Below are 22,729 nucleotides of genomic sequence, written 5' to 3' on the forward strand. Positions count from 1 at the left end.
TTCTAATATGATGATTTGCTGCTCAAGAAGCATTTCTTGTCATTATCAATGTTGAAAACAGCTGCTTAATATTTTTTTTTTATGGAAACTGTTACATTTTTTTCTGCATTTATTTGAAATAGAAACCATTCGTAACATTATTAATGTCTTACTGTCACTTTTGATCAATGTAATGCATCCTTGCTGAATATTAACTTATTTTACAAAACACTAACTGACCCCAAACTTTGAACGGTAGTGTACATCAACCTTTAAACCATTCTTACTTTCTTTCTTTCTAAAATCTTTCTTTTACACCTTTAACACGGCAACTCTGAATACATAAAGGTAAATACATATCTGTGCAAGTCATTCCTAAGTGGCAGCAAATGTGAATATCTGTGTGTACATGTATTTCTGAGAATGATTCATGGCACTGGTCACTTCCTGTAACAACCTGCATTAAAATCCTGTCTGCATGAGATTCTCTCCAATATCCTTAGGGGAAAAAGCAGACGGATAAACAGAAATAGTCACACACACACACAATAAACACTTTAAAAAACGTGAGTACAGAGGACTTGTGACTTGCACAGATCAGGCGCGGCATAAATTCGCCAGAGCTCAATTTCCAGCCAGAAATAAACACATGTAAAATCATGTTGTAGTCTCTGCAAAACCAGCTGCTTTTACAATTCTTGTTTCTAACTCATCTTCTGTTCCTAAAAGCATAACTCAGTTCAGAGTCACTATATAAAAATAGATTTATACATATACATATATATATACTCGTATATAAAATGGCAGAACAATGGGATATAAATAAAAGTGAAAAAGGCTTCACATTCTGTGTAACAAATGAACAATTTGGTAAATTCAACATTCATTTAATAAAAGTGCATCTGATCCAAATGAGTCCGATATACTGCCATACGACACTTAAGGCACAACACTTTCTTGATTCGTTTTCTTTGGCTGGGCTGGAGAGAAAACTAATATACATCTTAATGTGCTCTCAATATCTCGCCATACCCAAAATAACCGATAAAACACCTTACGAGATTCCCAATTTAACATCTCATCACTATGGGAAGACTACTGGTGAGATTAGCTGCATCTTAAGTACTGTACTGCTGCTCTCTACAGGACACCATAAGGCACTACGGCGGTACAAAACTACGTATTACGCTTTGTCCAAAGAGCATATAACACTATAACCTCATGCCCTGACCCTCAAGACAAAAAAAGAGAGTAACAGCTTTCTGTAACAGACTAAAACGCTTCTTACAAACGACAAATCAAGGAAGTGCAATTCTATAAAGATTAATCAAAATATAAGATTAACCACAAATTCAAAGCGTTCGAGACTGACGTGCGCAAGACCCTCATTCATCTGAGGCAGGAACAAAATGAGACAATTATTATGTTTCCTTCAACACTGACTAAGTGCCTGTAGTCAGAGACAATAGGCGCACATGGAGATCCCAGGAAAATGGCTTGTAAAACACTGACTTCTCAACTCTGCTGTGGACTGTATGAAACATTCATTACTAGGAGACATTCTTGATGTCTGAAAACCTCATTCAAGGAGATTCAGACCCTGTTGGCTTCAGAAGGCACATTTGGCAGTTGTTGTAATAAAAAGTCCAGTCTGAAGCAGCTCAAACAGTATCATGTTTGTTGCATCTGCTCATCCTGTGACACCGTCAACCTGTTTATTCCTGAAGTAAAGAGTGTGTGCAGCATGAAAGTCCTGTAGCGCCCCCTGCTGTCACAGAGACATCACATTTTAAACTGATAGAGAATTAACCAGTTTTATGACCTAATCCAGGCAACAGCTGATTGGGTGCTGGCAGGTCACATGCTCTGGAAACCTAGATTGCCTTTGTAACTGAGCTTATCGCACTCGTAAATGTTTTTTGAAAAGGGAACCTGGTTCCTCTGGGGGGTTTTAACCAGTTGAAGCAGCTCGATGGGCCTCCTCAGCACAAGATCTGAGAGAAGGGATGTCTGAGCAGCTCCTCCGCACTCGGCCGGTATTTGGCCTCCACGAAGATGCAGCGGAGGAAGTCCCGCGTGTGCTCGGAGATGTGAGAGGGCAGCTGGGGGTTGGTGGGCTGAGTGGCGATCTTAAATATGGCCGCCATGGCCTCGTATTCAGCCCAAGGGGGCTTTTCTGTCAACATCTCCACCACAGTGCAGCCAAGACTCCTGTTCACACAACATACAGTTTAAGATTAATGACCCCCGTGAGGTCACATGATATTGTTTATTTAACATGCCACATGTTGTCAAGTACTGTTTGTTAATTGTTCAGTAAAGTTATAGATTCCAGGTGTTTCAGAGTATATATGTTAAATTTATCTCATACATTTTGATTGATTGTTAAATTAAGAGTTATTTTTTAGAATATTATTATAATTTAAATCTTTATATTTTAGCTTCAAGTAATTTTATTAAACCTAATAAGTTTTATGGATATTTAAAGACATTTTTAATTGTAAAATAAGATGAAAATACTTATCAAGAATGTTTTCTTTTCTTGTTTTCTTTTGCAGTATTATATGCTAGAGTGGACTATCTAGAGACCCAGACAACCACAAACCTTCTGAGCTGACTTTCAGCCAATCATAATGCTCCCCTGACCTGACAGGAGACCTTCCAATCAGTTTATGTCGGGGAATCCCTGAGCCACTCCCACTGAATGAAAATATGTGCAATTCTTAAGGATTTAAAATAGGCCTGTTCTTTTTTTTCCCCATTTTAATTAGTTTTTCTTTGGCATGTTAAAAACAGGTTCTTAATATTTACAGAATGTTGCTTTTTTTAAACTCTCCACAACACAGATCACAATCATGTCTGCTTAATAAACAATTTACAGTAAAAAAGCGACTTGAACTAGATAAGCTCATCTAAACGGTGCAAATTTGTTGCCATTTATATAACTGCAAGCAACATTCTCTTCCATAAATTCCAGCTGCTTTTCTCACTCTAGTAAGATGAGATTTTGAAAATATGCAGCTTTTAGGTTCCCATGATTGAAGATGGAAAATGCTTTTCCAAAGCATGCACATTTTTCTCTAAAGCAAAATGCCAGAATCTTATACTCTCTGGCCCGGTTTCATAGACAGAGATTAGATTAAGCCTGGATTAGAATTCAGTTCAATTAGGTCAAGTATCTTTTATAAACGTGCATTAGGAAAAAAAGCATTACTGTTGTGCATCTTGAGACAAAACAACGGCACTGACATTTTAAGATATGTCAGTGGAAGTTTCTTTCAGTTAAAACAGCTCAAACATGAATTTTAGTCTGGGACTAGCTTAAGCCTTGTCCGGGGACTATGTCTTAAAATTTCACCTCATAAAGAATAAGTTTTTATTTATAAACAATCAATAATAATAATAAAAAAAACAGCTCTCACCAAACGTCTGCCTTCCGGCCATACCCCTCTCCACTGATGACCTCTGGGCTCATCCAGTACGGTGTACCGGTAACAGAACGGACCCCAGTGCTGGACATGCAGATGGTCTGAAGCCGCTTACTGGCACCAAAATCTCCCAGCTTCACATTGCCGGCTGAATCTCGCAGGATGTTTGCACCTGAATGCACCGGAGGAAAGTGACCAGGGAGAGCAGATAACATGCAATGGACCGAAAGCTCTTGTTGCTCTTGTTATATGGCTATTTTTTAGATTTGCTATGTATTACTATTCAAATATGTGACCCTGGACCACAAAACCAGTCATAAGTAGCACAGGTATATTTGTAGCAATAGCCAACAATACATTGTATGGGTCAAAATTAATGATTTTTCTTTTATGCCAAAAATCATTAGGATAGTAAGTAAAGATCATGTTCCCAGAAGATATTTTGTAAATTTCCTACCATAAATATATCAAAAATTTATTTGGACAATTTTAAAAGGAGATTTTCTCTATATTTTGATTTTTTTGCACCCTCAGATTCCAGATTTTCAAATAGTTGTATCTCAGCCAAATATTGTCCTGTCCTAACAAACCATACATCAATGGAAAGCTTATTTACTCATCAGCTTTCAAAAAATTGACCCTTATGACTGGTTTTGTGGTCTAGGGTCACATTTGACACATTTCCTGCAGAATAAATTTCCCCAATGGTCAGCAGTGTAAATTTACCAACAAATTGAACTTTTACATAATACACTTGTTTCACATAGCTGATTGTTACAAAAAAAAGTATTAGTTTTTGACTATGTGCGCTCTAATATGTGAGGCTGTACCTTTGATGTCCCTGTGGACGATCATGTTGCTGTGCAGGTAGGACATGCCCTCCAGAATCTGTCTCGTATACTTGCGCGTCACATTCTCCGTCAAAGCCCCATAGGCCTTTAGCTGGTCTTTGACTGAACCCTAAAGGGGCAAAAACCACAGCACCAGTGAGTCACACTGAACTCTACATCATGACTGCGGTGTGTGATGACACATTACAACCTTTACAATAAAAAAAATACCATTAGAGCGATAATAAAAATTGAAATGAAAAGGTCATCGATTACTCACCCTCATGTCATTCCAACACTGTTCGCTGTTCATTTTTTATTTGTTTTACTGGAACACAAAAGTAGTTGTTTACATAGTTCTCTTCTCATATGATATTTGATTCGAGAGTTGCAGCAGAGGTGCATAAGCCTCAGATCAATGAATAATACTTTTGGTTCATTTCTCACAAAAAGCCATCATATGGCTTCCGAAAATGTATATAGATAATATAAAAATGTATAAACGCATATATAAAAACAGTGTAAATATAAATATACACAACCAGTTAAGTTCAGGGTCAGTAAGATTTTTTTTTTAAAGAAATTAATGCTTTTATTCAGCATTACATTTTGAAATATTCAAATAGAAAACACATATATATATATATATATATATATATATATATATATATATATATATATATATATATATATATATATATATATATATACACATATATATATATATATATATATATATATATATATATATATATATATATATATATATATATATATATATATATATATATATATATATATATATATATATATATATATATATATATATATATATATATATATATATATATATATATATATATATATATATATATATATATATATATATATATATATATATATATATATATATATATATATTCAAATAGAAAACAGTTATTTTAAAATGTAAACATATTTCACAATATTACCGTTTTTACTGTTTTTTTATTATTATTAAATACATGGGTGGGCAGTAGACTACATTCAAAACATTAAAAAAAAATCTTACCACCCAAACCTTTGAATTGTAGTATATAGTGCAGAAGTCATGTGGACTTTTTTTTTCATTCATTTTAGAGCATGACACCCCGTGGTCACTATGAACTGTAAAGATCTATGAAAAAGATTTATGAAAAAGATTCTTTTTATGGGACCCATGGAAAACAGCATACAGGTTTGGAACAACATGAGGAAAATGGAATTACAGAATTTTCCATAAACAAGTCTAATCCTTATTTCTTTCCGAGCACTTGATGTCCCAATGCTCTTCCAGACTCACCCCGGGCATATACTCCATGAAAATGGTGAGGGTCTTCTCATTGTGGTCTCTAAGGCAACCGTAGTACTGGACAATTCGTTCATGATGCAGGTTCTTCAACAGCTGTATCTCACACTCTAAAGCGCTCACCTCCTGCAGAAAGGGGGGCAAGAGTCATGACACAACCACAGCTGAGCTGTGACCAGAGGGAGTATGAGTGAGATGACTGAGCATGTAGGTGGAAGATCAACTGAAAAAATATAAAACCACAACACACTAAAGCTCAACAGTGATTAAGAAAGCACAAACATACTGGAAGCGCTTAGTTTTTCATTGTGTGAACAATTGTGTGTTTGTGTCAAGTGAGGGCATGATCAACGAGAAATGCGTTGTTAGACTACCCCACTTCCCCTCGCCTCAAAACCCCCCTCTGGCCAACACACACAATCACACACAGATACAGGAAGCGACAGTGCATGTTTTTGCAATGGCAGACAGGAAAGCATTTAAAGAGTGGGGGGAAAGTTTGAGAAAGAAAGAGAGAGACAAATCAAGAGAAAAGAAAAAACATGAAGAGAAAAGAAGAGAAAAAATAGAAAGAAAAAATGCAACATAAAATAAAATAACTATGTGCAGTGTACCTTACTGGTCTCTGGACTGGCAGGGTCAAAATGAACCTGTTTCGCTGCAAGTTCTCTGCCTGTGTCCACATCATAGCACAGATAAACTCTTCCAAAAGCACCCTGACCCAGCAACTTCCCCCTGCGCCATGTCACTGGAGCTGTAGGGGCTGCACACATGCACATGACACATTATGAAGACACAATAATGATTGGCTGAATGAAACAAATAAATTGACAATTTCACACAAATTCATACATTTTAAAGGGGTCCTATTATGCTTTTTCACTTTTTCAACTTTAGTTAGCATGTAATGATGCTGTTTGAGCATGAAAAACATCTGCAAGTTTACAATCACTCCAAAGGAGGATATTTTATTGAACAGAAAACCCTTTTCAAGAACTACAATTAATGGCTTGTTTGGACTCCAATGCTCTTTTCCGAGGTTTTGTGAAGTCACAATGTTACTTATTTAAATAATCCCCACCCATGGAATATGCAAAAAATGGGGTGAGGCCTAGAGAAGACGAAGAGTGTTGCCGCCCGCCCCCCCCCAAGCTCCTTTCTTAGGCGGACAAACTTACAAAATAATTTATAACATTGTTCCTGAACATTACAACCCCAACGTTTATCTGTGAATTTACGTAGGACAGCTTCCAGAACCTAAAAGAGTATAATGCCGACTACAAACAAAAAGACGGAGCAGTTCCCACTTTGTTGGGACAATCGTTTGTTTATGGAACACAACCTGTAAGTATGTTTTAATATTTGCTGTTGTGTTTTGTATTAACAGTTCCAACTTTGTTGTTGCTACGTTGTAAACAAATGACAAAGCTGTTTGGCTCTGCTAGCCTGCAAGCTAACATTACAGTGCTGATGTAGTGTTTACTGTAGCTTTGGTAAGCTCTTACTTTTGTAAGATTCTTCACCGCCCCTTTGGAAATTTAACAGTGGTTTTGTGATTGATTACTGTTTGTATTACCATAGTTTTCCGACAAATTTCATGATAAATTGGTGTATAACATCTTATCTACAATGTAAAAGAAAACTACAAAACAAAAATCAAACCACTCTCAAACTCAGAAAACCTGAAAAACCAAAAAATTGGTTTGAAATTGATGCCATCCATAAGATTTGCACCTGAGGAGATGAAACTGGCAGTTATGGTAAAGGGCGTAATATTTCCAGAACACGCTCTTAGCGGTTCACCAATCACAACACACTGGGCCAGCTAACCAATCAGAGCACATTTCTTATTTTGAATGGAGGGCCTTCATTGAAGCAGGAACTAAACAGACTGTAAGAGATGCTGTAATAATGTAAAATATGAGAAAAATAATTTTTTGAACAATCAAGCATGAAAAACTATTCTAGTATGCCCTAAAAACAAAATCAAGACTTCATAAAATGGCATAATAGAACCCATTTAAATACATCAAAGCAGTTTTAAAATGCTTATAAACACTACCATAATCTACAACATCACAAACAATATCCCACTTACACTTATGAGGGACTGGGCGGTCCTGTGGGCGGAGTCTGGACTGAGTATCCACCAACTGCCAGCTCCCCAAACTCTCCTCGCTGCCGTTCAGTGATCGCCGTGATGGAACCAATGTGAACAAGTTTCCCTGGGGACGACGGATCCGTGGAAATGTCCGTCGACCTGGGGAGCAGCATTATTTGTTTAAAATATGACATGGGAGGACCTGGAGTGTGTGAGTATCCTTCATAAATTTGAGCGTATCGTACCTTCACTGTGGTCTTTATGATGGAGGGACACATGATACCTGCGAGGGTACGTCCCTCCCTTACCCACAATCTTATCATATGCATGGTTTTCCCGGTCTAAAAGAGGAGAACGGACGATTGTGTCAATGTAATAGCAGATCTGCAGAACTTTATCAATTGATGTACTGATTGCAGCAGCATCTATATTGACACACACCTGCACAGTCTTGTCGGTTGTCAGGGTAACTCTTAACCCTGTGAGTACGAGGTTTCCTGAGTGAGGGGCTACGAAACAAGAGACGCCAATAAAAGCAAAATAACAGTGGCAGGCGCTTACAATTACAGTATCATTCAAATACATTTCTGACTGTATCCTCCTCCTCACCTGTCAGAGTTGCTGTCCAGTGACTGACAGCTGCCGGACACTGAGTTTTCTGCACTGCTCCAAGGATCCAGCACCTTTAAATACACGTGAATTATAAGTTAAATGCACTCAGATGGCACACTAGATGAGTAGTTGTTCTCTCACAGAGCTCTTACACCAGTTGCAGAATGTGGCATTTCAATGGGAACATCTCACCGTTTCAAGGTAACCCTGACACCTTTTCTATACAGTACTTGAAATCAACTTTTCAACACATACCGACTGCAAGAATATGCAAGATACCAATGTATATATGACAGTAATTGCACAAGTTAGCATGTTACCAAATTCCAAATTTCCATGATTTGATGGAGTGTAATATCCAGGACTTATAGAAACTGACACGGCATATGGAGGGTATATAATGTAATAAGTATAATGTAAATCAATAGAACAGAACAGAACAGAACAGAACAGAACAGAATAGAATAGAATAGAATAGAATAGATATATTTTTTTATACAAGTACACTCCCGTTCAAAAGTTTGGGGTCATGAATTGTTTTATTTGTATTTTTTTATTTATAATAATACTTTTATTCAGCAAGGACACATTAAACTAAACAATAGTGATAGTAAAGGGATTTATAATGTTACAAAAACATATTTCAAATAAATGCTGTCCTTTTGAACTTTCTATTAAATCAAAGAAATTTTATGAAAAAAAAAATGTATTTTCAAATGTGATATTAATACAAAATGTTTCTTGAGCAGCAAATCATCATATTAGAATGCTTTCTGAAGGATCATGTGACACTGAAGACTGGAGTAATGATGCTGAAAATTCACCTTTCACAGGAATAAATTACATGTTAAAATAGAAAAAAGTAACTTTAAATTGTAATAATATTTTTCAATATTTCTGTCCAAACGACTTCAAACTTTTGAATGGTAGTAATTTCATAATTATATTATATTCATATATATTATAATTCTGCTTTACAGCACAATGAATACGTCTCAAACTCTGACACAACTCTGACAATCTGACATATTTGTGCACGTGTCTTTGAACTCACACACTGGTCGCTGGTTTCAGGTATGAACTCGCCCTCGCTATTGATGCTGGTGTAAGATCCCTGACGTGCGATTCGCTGTTGCCGCTCAGGAACATAACCAGGGGGTGGAGAACTTCGCCCAGTGTTCTGAGAACCTACGTAACGACAAGACAAAAGACATAAAATGTTAAAACTAATAATTCAACAATTGAAGATATTTATCTGGTCTTACTGTACACATATCTCAGTCAATGTTGTGATGTGAGATTGAGAGTGCACACACTATTTTTATTCGCATAATGTTCAATTCACTGTTGTATTTTGGTTTCCTTTCAGTCAGTACAGTGATTTAGCAAGAAAGAAAAAATAGCATAATTACTTTGAAAATTGACACCTTACAATTCATACACATTAATTTTTATATTATTTTCAATTATATTTGCAAACTGTCGTTAACGCAGTTGTCAAATAAAGCATCTGAATAACTTTATTTCAGCTATGGCCTTCTTGTCAGACTTACATGCTCATACAGGCTGCGTGATGTAATCAGACAGTAGGTTATGTTGAGCTCAAAGAAAATACGGAATAAAAAAGTCCCATGTTACATGATAGACTGTGAGACAAGGGCATGGTCTAAAAGCAGAACAGCTGAATCATGAGACTGAAGGAAAGTATAAACAAACGTCTTTTTCCTCCAGTCACAGAGCCTCAAAGAGTTCACGCTTTTCTCCAGACACCCTTACAAGCTGTAACAACCTCCCCTCCCCCCTAAAATACACACTATCTCTACAACAGGCCATTGGCCCACCATGCTAATAGTGTCTCGCAATCTGATTGGCTAGAAGCCAGCAAGCCATTGTGGAGCAGCCAGTGATGGTGGACAGGAAAAGGAAGAGGACCCACTGCTCACAGAGGAAGTCAGAGAAACAACAGAGAGAGAGAGAGAGAGAGAGAGAGAGAGAGAGAGAGAGAGAATGAAAGTGTATGAGAGAGAAAAAGACCAGGGCAAGAAGATTGATAAGAAAGGCAAAGTGGTTTTTCATTATGCGCAGTAGTGCGTTTGCATGTGTGTGTGTGTGTGTGTGTGTGTGTGAACTCACTGGTGGAGTGGTGGCGTCCTCTGGGTTCTGAGGACTGGTAGGCAGTGCTGACATCACCGGTGGACTGAGACGTTTTAATGCGAACCTGCTTACTGACTGTGTGATGAGATGGAGAGGAGGCCTGCACACACAGATGTGCATATTAAGCATCTGTCTTCTTTCCAAATTCAAGTGGTTCATATTAACATATATTAATTGTAAATCTCACATTGCTTTGTTCCTGTGTCAGCAGCATGATCTTGATGCTCTTCATGTTTGAGCTGCGGTCCAGCAGATCGATGGCTTTATCCAAGTCGTCCTGTTCACGCAGGGGGATGGATAGCTGTGTGCACAAACACATGTGCAAACATATACTTAATATATACATTTAGTAGAGCTGCCTGAATGCTAAAAGGGGGGAAAAAAGTTTAAAACATATTAACTGATGTTAATATCAGTTTCCTGTCCAACCGCTGCAGTGTAGTCCGATTCATGAGCAAATGACTCTTAGGCCACATACACACTGCAGCTGCTCAATCCTGTTATGTACACCAAGAGTTCAGTAATTTACAGGAGTGACAACCGAATTCTACAACAGCATTAATAGTGACAACTGCATTTACGCAGTGTACAGAACCAAACTGAGCAACTAGTTGTTAACGACGTACAACAAGAGATATGAGAGAGTATTTTAACGTCCATCAGGGATGTATCTCTCGTTTGTATGTGTGGTGCAAGAAATCACAGAGAAGCGGTATGAGTCTGACTCATGTTGCCAGATCTGCAAGCAAATCTGCGAACAAGAACAAGCACAAGCCCATAAAAAACCTAAATAAATGTAAATGCTTAATGGTGACACACACCTGCTCTCTTTAAAAACTCCATAAACTTGATGACTGTTTGAGCCAAGCTTAAACAACAACCCCAAAAATGCTTATAATAAGTGGACATGGCAACACCGCTCTGTGAATCAGCCTTTAAGCATAAACAAACACAAGGGCTCAGTCAACTGTGCTTTAGATAAAAAACTCAGCAAGTTTTTGGTCACTGTATTATAACTTTAGTCTATATACCAAACATGCGCGAAGACAGAATGTTGCTTTCCTTACCGTGGTGTCAATCATCGCTGTTTCGGGAGTGAGTCATGTTCCGTACACACATGGAACAATAATTTAGGGGACACACTCCCGCATTTAAATGCGGTTGTCACTCCTGAAACTTAACAGTGTGTACGTGGCCCTAGTTTCCGATGCTTTAAATGAATTGTTCAAAAGACTTATACATTTTAGGAGCTGTAGTGAATCAGTCTGATGAATTCTTTATTACAAAATGATACACAAAATTAAATCTTCCCAAGAAATAGGACTAAAAAAGGGGATATTAAAGTACTGAGTATTTTTGGTGACCAGACATAAGTGAGTGTCAGTGAGTGCATTTGAATGTGAATCAATACCTCATTATTCATATAATGCAGGTCTAACTGCTGACCGAAGAATGTTTTGACTTTCTGCTGGACTTCCTCAAACTGCACAGGCCGCCCAAACATCAGAATCCTATACAAACATATATAAACATACACACACGCCACGCACACAGAGGGGGGGACATTAAACAGGATGCTGAGATTTCTTTAGATGTGTAATCCGAGCCAGCAAGTCAAGTCAAACACACAGTCGGATCTGCAGAGTGCACACATTCCTACGAGCACACCTAGCATAGCTGTGGTCTGTCCAGGCAGCCAAAGACAAACCACAGTCCTTTCCCTTTCCACTGCGTTACCAGTCTGAGAGCTGAGAGAGAGCTTGCCTGTGTGTAACTGTATGTAATCTCTCAAAATCAAAAACGCTACTGTACATGTTGTTTTATGTGTGTTTGCATTGCTATTTGATCATTACTTTCATTTTAACACACACACAATGCACATTCCAGTAGAAAAGAAACTTAAATTTACCTTCTTTCACCACTGAACTCAAACTTAATCCTGACATCCTCCTGAAGAGCGAAAGAGAGAGAGAGAGAAAAAAAAAAAGGGGAGGTCATGTCAGGGTCATATAGGAGAAACAAGGTCACGGTTTCTCCTGTATGTATGTGTATTACCATTCTGTTGGAGGAGCTGGCAGTGTTGACAGGTTTAGGTTTTGCCGTGTCATAAGTGGACACCGGCTGGCGCCTGGTCATCTGCAGGGCCACCAGATCCTTCATAATTGAATGGAGAGCCTGTCTCTCATCTGGGGAGAAAGACAGAGATACCGATTAGCAGATAATCATGTTATGGCAAAGACTTTAGATATACAAAGACAGCACACTCATATTACACTGCAGCTGCTGTTAAAAGCTCCGGATGCTTTAGAAACAGTTCTGAGACGCGTGCTAAGGACTGCACATGCACATTGGCGGATTTAGCCTGAAAAATAAGCTTTTTTTAACACTATTTGAGCATAAGAAACAACATTTATGAGACAGTTCATGTCAGATTTTGTTGCTGATTTAAAATATTTTATTTAATTGTGACTTCGGCAAGCAGTTCTTGAGATTGTGCAAGTAGATAGGTCTTGGATGCACAAAATAGCTGCCTGGAGGTGTGCAAATATGGCCGCCGAGTGAATACTTTTTTTTGAAAGGGACTTTGGTTATGGCCGATACCAATAAATGCTTGATATTAAAATTCTATACCATTTTGTCTAGATAAATTAATAAAATAATTTACACAAAAACACTAAAAACTAAAATCACTTGTTTTAAATGTTAAAATGTCAAACATCGGTACCCGGCATTTTTAAAAAGCCGCGTAAACATATTTACTTCAAAAACACAGAAAACAGCAATAACGGCATATACCTGTTGTCTGTAGGGCACATATTCACTATTAACTACAACTTTTGCCTCAATAAACTTTTAATTTACTGCTTATTAATAGTTAGTCAGGTAGTTGTTGTAACGTTTAAGTTTAGGTAAGGGGCTACCTTATTTAGGGATGTAGAATATGGTCATGCAGAATAAGGCATTAATATGTGCTTTAAAAGTACTAATAAACAGCCAATATGCAAGCTAATAAGCAACTAGTTAAAAGGCAGAATTGTTTCCCATACTAAAATGTTGCCAAAAAATTATCAGTCAATACAGATGAAAAATCTCTCATAAAAAATCTCTCATACCAAATGATATGATATGCAGTGTTTCCCATGAATTACCTAGAGTCTAGCAGCCAGCCACTGTCTAATCTGTCCCGCCACAGCTTCATAATGAACTGAGAATATTTTTTCCTCTCCTCTTAGCATTAAAGGTCTCTAACATTGTGTTTTATGCCAGATGCTTTGGCAAAGTATCTATCAAACAAACTAAAATCGAAAGTGAAATCAATTTGTGGCTGACCCTTAACTGCGGTCACTCATTATAATGAATGTCCTTGAGTGGCTTATTGCTTTTTTTTAAACTAAACAGAGATTATGTTGCAGAAACTATAAACTTGCTATTCAGTAACAGCACAGGTGCAGAGGAACTGAGAGGATGTTCTGCTCTCCTTTCTGAATAAACACACACAGTTAGATGACTAGACCTGCGTCAGTGCAGTGAAGCCTTAGAGAGGAAGATGACCGTGTTTTCGAGATCTCTGTTCTCATGTTTGATGTAAGAATGAGCCGTGTCTTGGCTAAGCTCACTCAAGAAGGGAAAATATTCGCAGTGTGTTGTTTGGATGGACTTCACACACCTCCTGAGAGGGGGAGAAACAGAGAAGCCTCGTCTACCCACTAATACTGGGAAACCTGGGTTAGAACATGGCAGATAAATCCAAGCAAAAGACTCAACCACTCAACTGGTGAATATCTGAGTTTCATGTCACCAGTGAGGCCATAAGTATCACTGTCAGTCTCCATGTTTCCCTCTTTCTCTCTTTAAACATCTCCCAACAGCCTTTTAATTCCAGACGTCCCAGTGTTTCCAGCTCAACAACAGCTTGTCTGTCATTTATGAAGGCCCTGATATACTTTTTCGTTCTTTGCTTAGGGGTAAAGAGAACACCGAAAAACCTTTTCAGTGGTATGCCGTTAGCGAACATTTCAACGGCATCCAATTAGATGAATATGTAAATATGTGCTGCACACTGTCCTCTCAATAACAAAATAAACAACAAAAATGACAGCGGTGAGAAAACAGCAATTAAGAAAGCATCTGATCATAGCAATGTGGATATGTTTGCACTCCAATTCAGCTCTCCAGTCAAGTCATGTCACATTTATTTATATCACACTCTGTACAATTGATTGCTTTAAAGCAAGCAGCTTTACAGTATAAAAATGAAAAAAACTGTCAGTGTCGCCTTCAGATTGAAGTACAACTTGTAAAACTTGTCACACACTTGTACATAATCATTTTACACTATTGTTTAAAAGTTTGGGGTCAATAAGATTTTTTCAAAAAAATTAATACTTTTACTTACAAAAACTTTCTATTCATTTAAAAGTCCCAAAAACAATGCACCACAGTTTTCACAAAAATATTAAACAGCAGAACTGTTTTCAACATTGATAATAAATGTTTATTGAGCAGCAAATCAGGATATTAGAATTATTTCTGAAGGATCATGTGACACTGAAGACTGGAGTAATGATGTTGAAAATTCAGTTTTGCCATCACAGGAATAAATTACATTTTAAAATACATTTACATTTAAAAAAGTTATTTTAAACTGTAATAATATTTGACAATATTACTGTTTCTACTGTATTTCTGATCAATTAAATGCAGTCCTGGTGAGAATATAAGAGAATTGTTTCAAAACCATTACAAAATCTTACTGACCCCAAACTTCTGAACAGTTGTGTACATTTTAATGAGTGAGAGACAATTAAACATCTAGCCAGGCTTTAGCTTTTTAACTTTATCTTTGGATGAAATTATCCTACTATTGTATATTTTTTAATTTTCTCTATTTTTCATAAAAAATTATTTGAGTTCAAGCAATAATTGAAGACTTTTTGGCGATTCCTGACATACGATAAAAAAATAAATAAATAAATAAATAAATAAATAAATAAAAAAAACATGAGGACTTACTCATTTTGCCGGTATGAATGTGAGTGCTATTGATTGAAGTTCAGGATTGAAGGTCCTCACACACCCCGTCCTCTAGTGTCACCCATCAATGGCCTAGAAATGGAACAATATTCAGGTTACATAGAAACTCATCAGTCATCATCTGTAACTTACCACCCTAACAAAACAAATGTAATCTGAGCCAACAAACAATGATATCAGTCAACACCACCACAACGATGACAATTACGCATTACATCATCATACCTCGGGGCTTTTCATCTACAAAAATATTTTAATAGCATATTTAACACATTAAAATGTACTGATGCCAGATGCACAAAAACCCCCATCTAAAATGCAGGAAAATGTGGAATGTTTAACGTTTGTAAAGGGATGGTGAGAGTATGTGTTGTGCACGCATGTTAGTGCATGCGAGACCTGAAGGACTGTAACCTGATCCCTGCTGGCACTGAGGAACCTGGCACAAACCTTCCAGTCGAGGGGAAATAAGCAGAGGGAAATATTTACCATTTAAAAATGGCCAGATTTCAGCTCCACAGGCTTGATTCCAGCCATAAAAGCCCCTCTCAACAATGCCATACTCTCTATAAACACTATCACTGTAATATTTCCAAATTTCATTTGCCCATGAATACAGGTGGCTCACATTAAGAAAAAGAATGTGACTCAAAATGGCTGTGCTGTACATTGGATGTTCTGTATTTGACCTTAAGTTCTCTCTTATTTTTCAAGACTAAACAATGTAATAGATAATTTGGTCCATAACAATATCATTGATTTTATCTGTTATTCCTATAAGATAAAAACTGCTTTACCACAAAGGTGTCCAAATTATAGTTTCACATAATAGGTTACTAATTTCTCTGAAGAAATCCATTTAACCACAGCTAATCTCTGTGTTATGCATGGGATCTATAGTATTCATTTACCAAGCAGTATGATTTTCAGCTTAATTTTTTCTATTTTTTCGATTTATAATTTACTCCATTTTGAGTGCCTATGTGAAAATGTGTTTGTACCGAGCTGACTATCTGGCAGGCGTCATTGCGAATCAGTTGAAAACACTGCATTTGCCTAGAGAAATTTTTTTTTCATATGCAAGTAAAATTATAACTGAAATATACACAAATAAATCAGAATCCACTCAGGACATCTGTATCAGTACTCAAACCTTATTTCATTCAGTTACTTTTACTTAAAAACAGCACTAAATACATGCAAAAATGCCTTATCAAATCTATACAATGTAAAAGAAAATCAGTTTCACATGCTGAAGAACTCAGACCAGGTGAGCTGTTGAGGCACAAGCCAGACAATAGTTACACTAGAAAGTCAGCAAAGTCTCATTAGAATGCTTCTGTCAGCATATCCTGACCTTTAAAAGCGAAGCTCTGGATAGGACTGCGTCATTCCTAATGACATTACCTGCCTGTGCTTCACTGCCAGACTTCATCAGACCTGCAAAACTCTTTTGATCCAATTACAGCAGACGGGAGGAGAGGGGAGCAACTGGACATTGCTAAAAATTGCTCATCCTTCCATATTTATGGTCAACGCTGAAATGATTAACCAAACGGATGAGGTAAGAAGCATTTGCGCGCATGCCTGCGTTTGTTTCAGCGCCTCCAGTCATGCAGCTTCAAATGAACCGAGAGAAATTACAGAGGTCAGACATCATTCATTTGTACTCTTTCAGTCAAATATCCTGAGTGGCACGCAGGTGGCCTGACCAACTGCACCTATGAACACACTCGACGAGCAGCGAGCGCATGCGGCTTCATCTGACGTTACGCTATATATATAAATCCAAGTCTAAGTTAAACAGACCTTCACCAGAATGCTCCACAGAGTGTTTGATGAGAGAGTGCACGCTTTTTCCTTCATGAAAGGTCTGAAAATATATGGGTTGATGCCACACCACGGGAAATCTCAGTTTGTAAAACACCAACTCAGTTTCCTACCTGTCTTTTGTTCCTTTCCTATCAAACCAATTTCACTTTCTTTTCTATTCAAATTCTTAACCCTAACATGCTTTACATTTATTAGAATTTATTTAATTTAGAATATATATATAAAATTCTAATAAATGTTAGTGGTTGGACCCACTTGAATATATGTGTGTGTGGTATATTTTCAAAACTTTGAAGCATAAACATTTTAAGCATGTATTGCAGTAGATTAGATATGTGCTTTTCTTGTGCTTGAGAGTTAAGACACTACGCAAAATGTCGGCTAAAACAGATGCGAAGGTAAACACATTGTAATGAGGATCTGTCACTAGCTGGGTTTCCATCCATGTTTTTTTTAAACAAATTGAGATTGTAAATATAAATGCTGTATAGGAACACCAACATACAAATTACATCCCTAAAATGAACAAAAACGTATAGATTCTGTAAGATTTGTATATGATGGAGACACACATTTACCAAATAAAAGAATCACAGTGGTTTCCCCAGTGGCTACAACTTCCATTTCCATACGCATTTTTCACCAATTTCCTGAGAAGTGACAATTTTGTCTTTGTCAATTGTTTTTGTGCGATATTGCGATTTTAAGCAACATGGATGGATATTAGCTACTGACCGAGCACCCTAAAACTGTCTATTTGTCTGCTGTTGAAAACCTAAAATGGAGCAAAAAATGATTGAGAACCCTTGAATTAAGGTTTTGAAAACTTTTTCCTTCTCACCCAATCTTTACTGAGTCTCTAATCTCCTCTGTCTCATTTTCCCTCCTGCTCTTAATTACCTTGTGGTAAGTATGTGTGGAATCTGGAAAGAGGAGAAGGCCGTCCATGGGCCCTGTCAGCTGGGCCTGCATTGTTTTGCTTGTATCCCTTTTCCAGTACTAGCCAGAATCTCAACCAATTTCTCTTACCATTCCCGCCTCCAACTACCTCTCGCCTGATTTTCGGCTGTTTAGTCTGTGGCTGGTTTTCCCAGCTGTGGCGCTGAGGATGTTGGCTTTTGCTCATGGAGGGGCTTACAGTACAAGAGACTCAGAGGCTTACAGCACAAATCCACTCTAGGTTTCCCAACACTCTGGAGTGGCTAGACTAAAACTGTTCCTGTCAGCTCTGGGGTAGAGATGACAAGTTGTTCTAGATGGTGGAAAAGACAGTGTTTTATCACTAGGTCATGAACTGGCTAAAAACCAACGTTACATCATACATAAACAGATCTGACACCATCTGTGTACGTTGTAGCCCATGCAGTCAAAGTTGTGATGCAAAGGCACATTGACACTGAAGATGTGTCAAGGAATTTCTCAACACAGGCAAAGCACATTCACAAAGTTAGCAAATGCATCTAAATAGGAAAAACTCTGCTGACTGTCAGTTCTGTATATTGCCTTCTTGTATCTACCATAAACAAATGTCTGATTTAAAGCTCCTTTGGTCTCAGAGCCCATTCTTTATTAGGCAGTTTCTAAACTTCTAAATTTGAAGACCAGTGTACTTGTTGAAATGTTAACTGATATACGTGTGTAATTATGGTTTATTCATTTATAACAGTGATTCCTGACCAGCTCCCCTGGATACTCGGCATTGGAAATATATTTTAATTTTGCTTAGTTAAACCTGTAAAATAGATTTAATCACCAGCGGTCAACTGAAACATGTTTTTCAATGGACAATGCTAACATCTAGAATAAAATACAATTCAATAGTAGCAAACTTGCTTGAGAAACCAAAAATGTACACAAAATGTGTGTGCATGGATATTCACTAAAGCTGTCAGTCACATCTGAAACTGGGGAAGTAAACATGCATTAATCGGTCAAGTAAAGTGGACATGGTTTATTTATTGAACTAAAAATAAATCAAAATAACATCATGATTAATCTTCATTTTTCAGTTTCATCATTTAGTTTTGGGCCACGTTCAGACAGCAGCAGAATATGATAGTCAGTCCTGTATTTGAGTCATTAAAGGGATATTTCCTGCAAAACGTCCATATGAAATGCATACAAGGCGAGTTCCAGTGAAAGAGTGAATTTTGACCGTCGCATGATGTATTGATGAACGCAAAAGTTTAATATATGGATTTTTTTTTTTTTTTACAAAAACCCATCGCTTCACTTCAGAAGGCCTTTATTAACACTCTGGAGTCATGTGGATTAGTTTTATGATGGAAGGACGCACTTTTTTACGCTTAAAATACAGTAAAATACAGCGCTCCATTCACAACAATTATAAAGCCTGGAAGAGCCAGGATATTTTCATTTTCATATTTTCATGTTCATCTGAAAGAAGATAGTCATATATACCTAGGATGCCTTGAGGGTGAGTAAATCATGGGATAATTTTTATTTTTGAGTAAACTAACCCTTTAGTACCGTTACGTTCACACACAGTATGGTTATTTACGGGTGTGACAACCGCATTCTTGGAAAACCTGAGCACATTTCTCCACTAGATTTGCTCCTGTCAGTTTCTATGCACGACTCAAATGCTCCACTCTCCACCCAGATATAAAAGCTGCTGTCAGTTAATGAAGACTTGACGGATGAACTTGCGATTCGACTATACTCTTGTTGTGTCAAAAGACTTTTTAGTTTTATAGATGTCGCCATCTTTGATATTACTTTGGTCACTGTCGCTATTGTTAGAGGTTAGAGAATACGGGCTTGACTCCCATTGTAGGTTCATACAGACAGTGTATTAAGATGCTACTGTAAGTTGCTGTTTGAACGGGACATTTCAAGACTCACACCTGTAAGTAAATGCAGTTGTCAATCCCAAAAACTGACAGTGTGAACACAGCCTTAGTGATATGAATCAAAATAAATGTGCTTAGAAAGTGTTTTCCACCTCCACTATCGGTTGTTTGACATGGCTTCAATAATATTATTGTCACTGCTAAATGGTATAACAAGTGCAATGATATACAGCATCATTTAAGGCATAATGAACAATTTCTGGTTGCATGTGACCCCTTCATTAAACCTTATGGGGCTGTGGGGTCCATAAGACTCAATAAGGTTGGGAAACACTGACCTTTAGCACTCACCCCCTACTATTAATCAAAAAAACATTCATTCGTTTGCTGCATGTCATGCATATGATAGCGTTGATACCAAAGCACGTAGGCAGGGTAAAAGAGAAAACTTCTGGGAACTGAGTTATGACTTTTTTTTTTTTAACAAACATAATTTATAATTAATACATACAGTGTTGAGATTTCTAATCAAATAATAATAACACTAGTGAATCAGTTTACACCTGATACTCGTCACAGGTATGCCATTTAGATACCAGTTATTGTGCATATTTAGTGCACATTTTATGAGGAAAAAATAATGGGCATGACAGTTTCATTAGTCAAGACTGTCATCCACCCAAAACACAATATCAAAACCTGTTGCAAAGCTTAACACACCTTGAAACCTTGCAAACACTCGAGCATGTTTATGCTGTACACATACTGCATTAATAACGAGTATCTATGAACCTCAAGTTAAAATACCCACCTGAGCTTGGGGTGAACTGCACGCAGTTGGAGAGGGACTCTTCACTCAGTCACTTTCTGTCCTGTCTTCGGAAACTCGATGTAAATCGTGAAGACAAACGTAATAGCTTCAGTTAATGTAATATGACTGTCCAGAAATATCCAGGCCGCTGCCATTCCTAACGCGCTTCCAGGCGCGCGGACCCCTGAGGGTCTCCCATATCATCCATAAAACCTATTCCTCAGACCAGTCAAGAGACGAAACCTCTTAAATACACAAAAATACGCAATCTCTCGTTTATGTTGTGAGAAAGTAGCAGTCTAGTGACTACGAATAAAATATGGACGTTTCATGAAGCGACAGCGTTGTGAAGACAGCATAACTACTGCATGGAGAGTTCAAAATAAATCTTAATAACAAGCTTCACGTCCAAAAGCTAAAGCTAGAATGTCTCATATGAACACTAATGGTGCAGATATAAGCGAGTTGCTTACATAAAATCCATTTGTATTAGCAGACTGGAGGAAAAGAAAGGATTTCCGTAATTCTGATGGCTTCTTTTCCTGCTAGGTTTGCATATTTTTCCCTTCGTCGATGTGTCTGGCCAGCTCACTGCACGAACGTACAGTTTTCACTTTTCTAGTGAACGGTGAATCGCTAACAGTCCGTATATGATCATTAATCCTGTGCGTAACAACTTTGTAAAGCCAAATAAACCAGAAAATGAGCCCTCAGCTCGATGATTGGACACTCTCCGCATTATTACGCGACAAATGATTATGAATGAAGGCATGTGACTGTGAAAGCAGCATTCATGTATCCACTTTACCGAAGTAAAAGCGAAAAACGTATGAGGATAGCTGCACACTGTCGAAGATCTGGAAAAAAGAGCGTGCGCGTTACAGTCAGTGGCTACTTGAACTTCGAGAACAAATTCCCCTTTCCGTTGATGACGGTCAAAACTCAGCGAAAGTTAAAACTCAGCGAAAGTGCGGAAAATGCGCTCCCCGAGGGACGTTCAGGAGCTTTTGGTGATATTAAGCGTGAGATGAGATCTTTAGGCGACATTAGTCCAAGCATTCTTGTGATGTTGATGATGATAAACAGCAGATGCTAGAATGAATCTTTAGCGCACTGAGTTTCCTGACAGCGAAAAAGCAGTTCGTCACCGGAACCCATACGCTCGCTTCCTTCAAAACCAGCCGAAAGTTCGTCATGTTAATGCCCGTGCACGGGGAAAATTGCTTTCACGGTTTTCTTTTTACTCGTCATCGGTGGAAAAATGCATTGTATAACGTTTGTAATTTCCGTAACACGTTCAAGATGACAACTGTGTTAAGCGCTCGGACTTGGTGTACGCTCGGGGGCGCGCTTCTCCTCTCTTTAGTTCATGTTTGGTGACGTGAGGCGCACAGCATCACTGCCGCGCACACATTTGTGACGTAGGAGTCAGAAGTGAACTTTCAAAAGGGAGACCTTGGAGGACACAAAGGGATTTTTGGGAGAATTGTGTTAACTGAAATGGAATTACTGTTTATCCAGCCTCCTCGTTAGCTATCCCACCTCACTTAGTAAAATAATGTAGCATTATGTGGAAAAATAAGCATCACTATATTAACAAAAGTGATCTAGTTCATAGTTACGAAGAAGGGGGATTAAATGTTATTGACTTAGAAATAATGAATAGTGTTTTAAAAACTCAATGGTTAAGATTATTTCTTTGTAATACAAACTGCTTTACTGTCTCTTCTTCAGTATTTGGGAAAGTAGGTGGCTTGGGATTTTTGATTAGTTGTGACTTTGATTTGTCCAAATTACCTCTTAAATT

At 37.6% G+C, this 22,729-nt stretch overlaps 1 protein-coding gene across 1 annotated transcript; it reads right to left on the bottom strand.

Moving 5' to 3' along the window:
• Positions 1-289: 289 nt before the first annotated feature.
• On the bottom strand, positions 290-22,299 carry map3k3 (mitogen-activated protein kinase kinase kinase 3). Its single transcript, XM_048204798.1, has 17 exons — positions 20,923-22,299; positions 15,445-15,537; positions 12,487-12,617; positions 12,341-12,381; positions 11,843-11,942; positions 10,619-10,732; positions 10,411-10,531; positions 9,332-9,465; positions 8,275-8,348; positions 8,107-8,174; positions 7,911-8,006; positions 7,663-7,824; positions 6,179-6,327; positions 5,559-5,690; positions 4,238-4,367; positions 3,402-3,579; positions 290-2,190 (listed from the first exon to the last, which is right to left on the bottom strand). Exons 2-17 carry the CDS (start codon positions 15,446-15,448, stop codon positions 1,962-1,964), a joined length of 1,863 nt encoding a protein of 620 aa, XP_048060755.1. The 5' UTR covers positions 15,449-15,537; positions 20,923-22,299; the 3' UTR covers positions 290-1,961.
• Positions 22,300-22,729: the final 430 nt, after the last annotated feature.

The sequence above is a fragment of the Megalobrama amblycephala genome, linkage group LG1 (genome assembly GCF_018812025.1).
Source record: "Megalobrama amblycephala isolate DHTTF-2021 linkage group LG1, ASM1881202v1, whole genome shotgun sequence".
NCBI lineage: Eukaryota > Metazoa > Chordata > Actinopteri > Cypriniformes > Xenocyprididae > Megalobrama > Megalobrama amblycephala.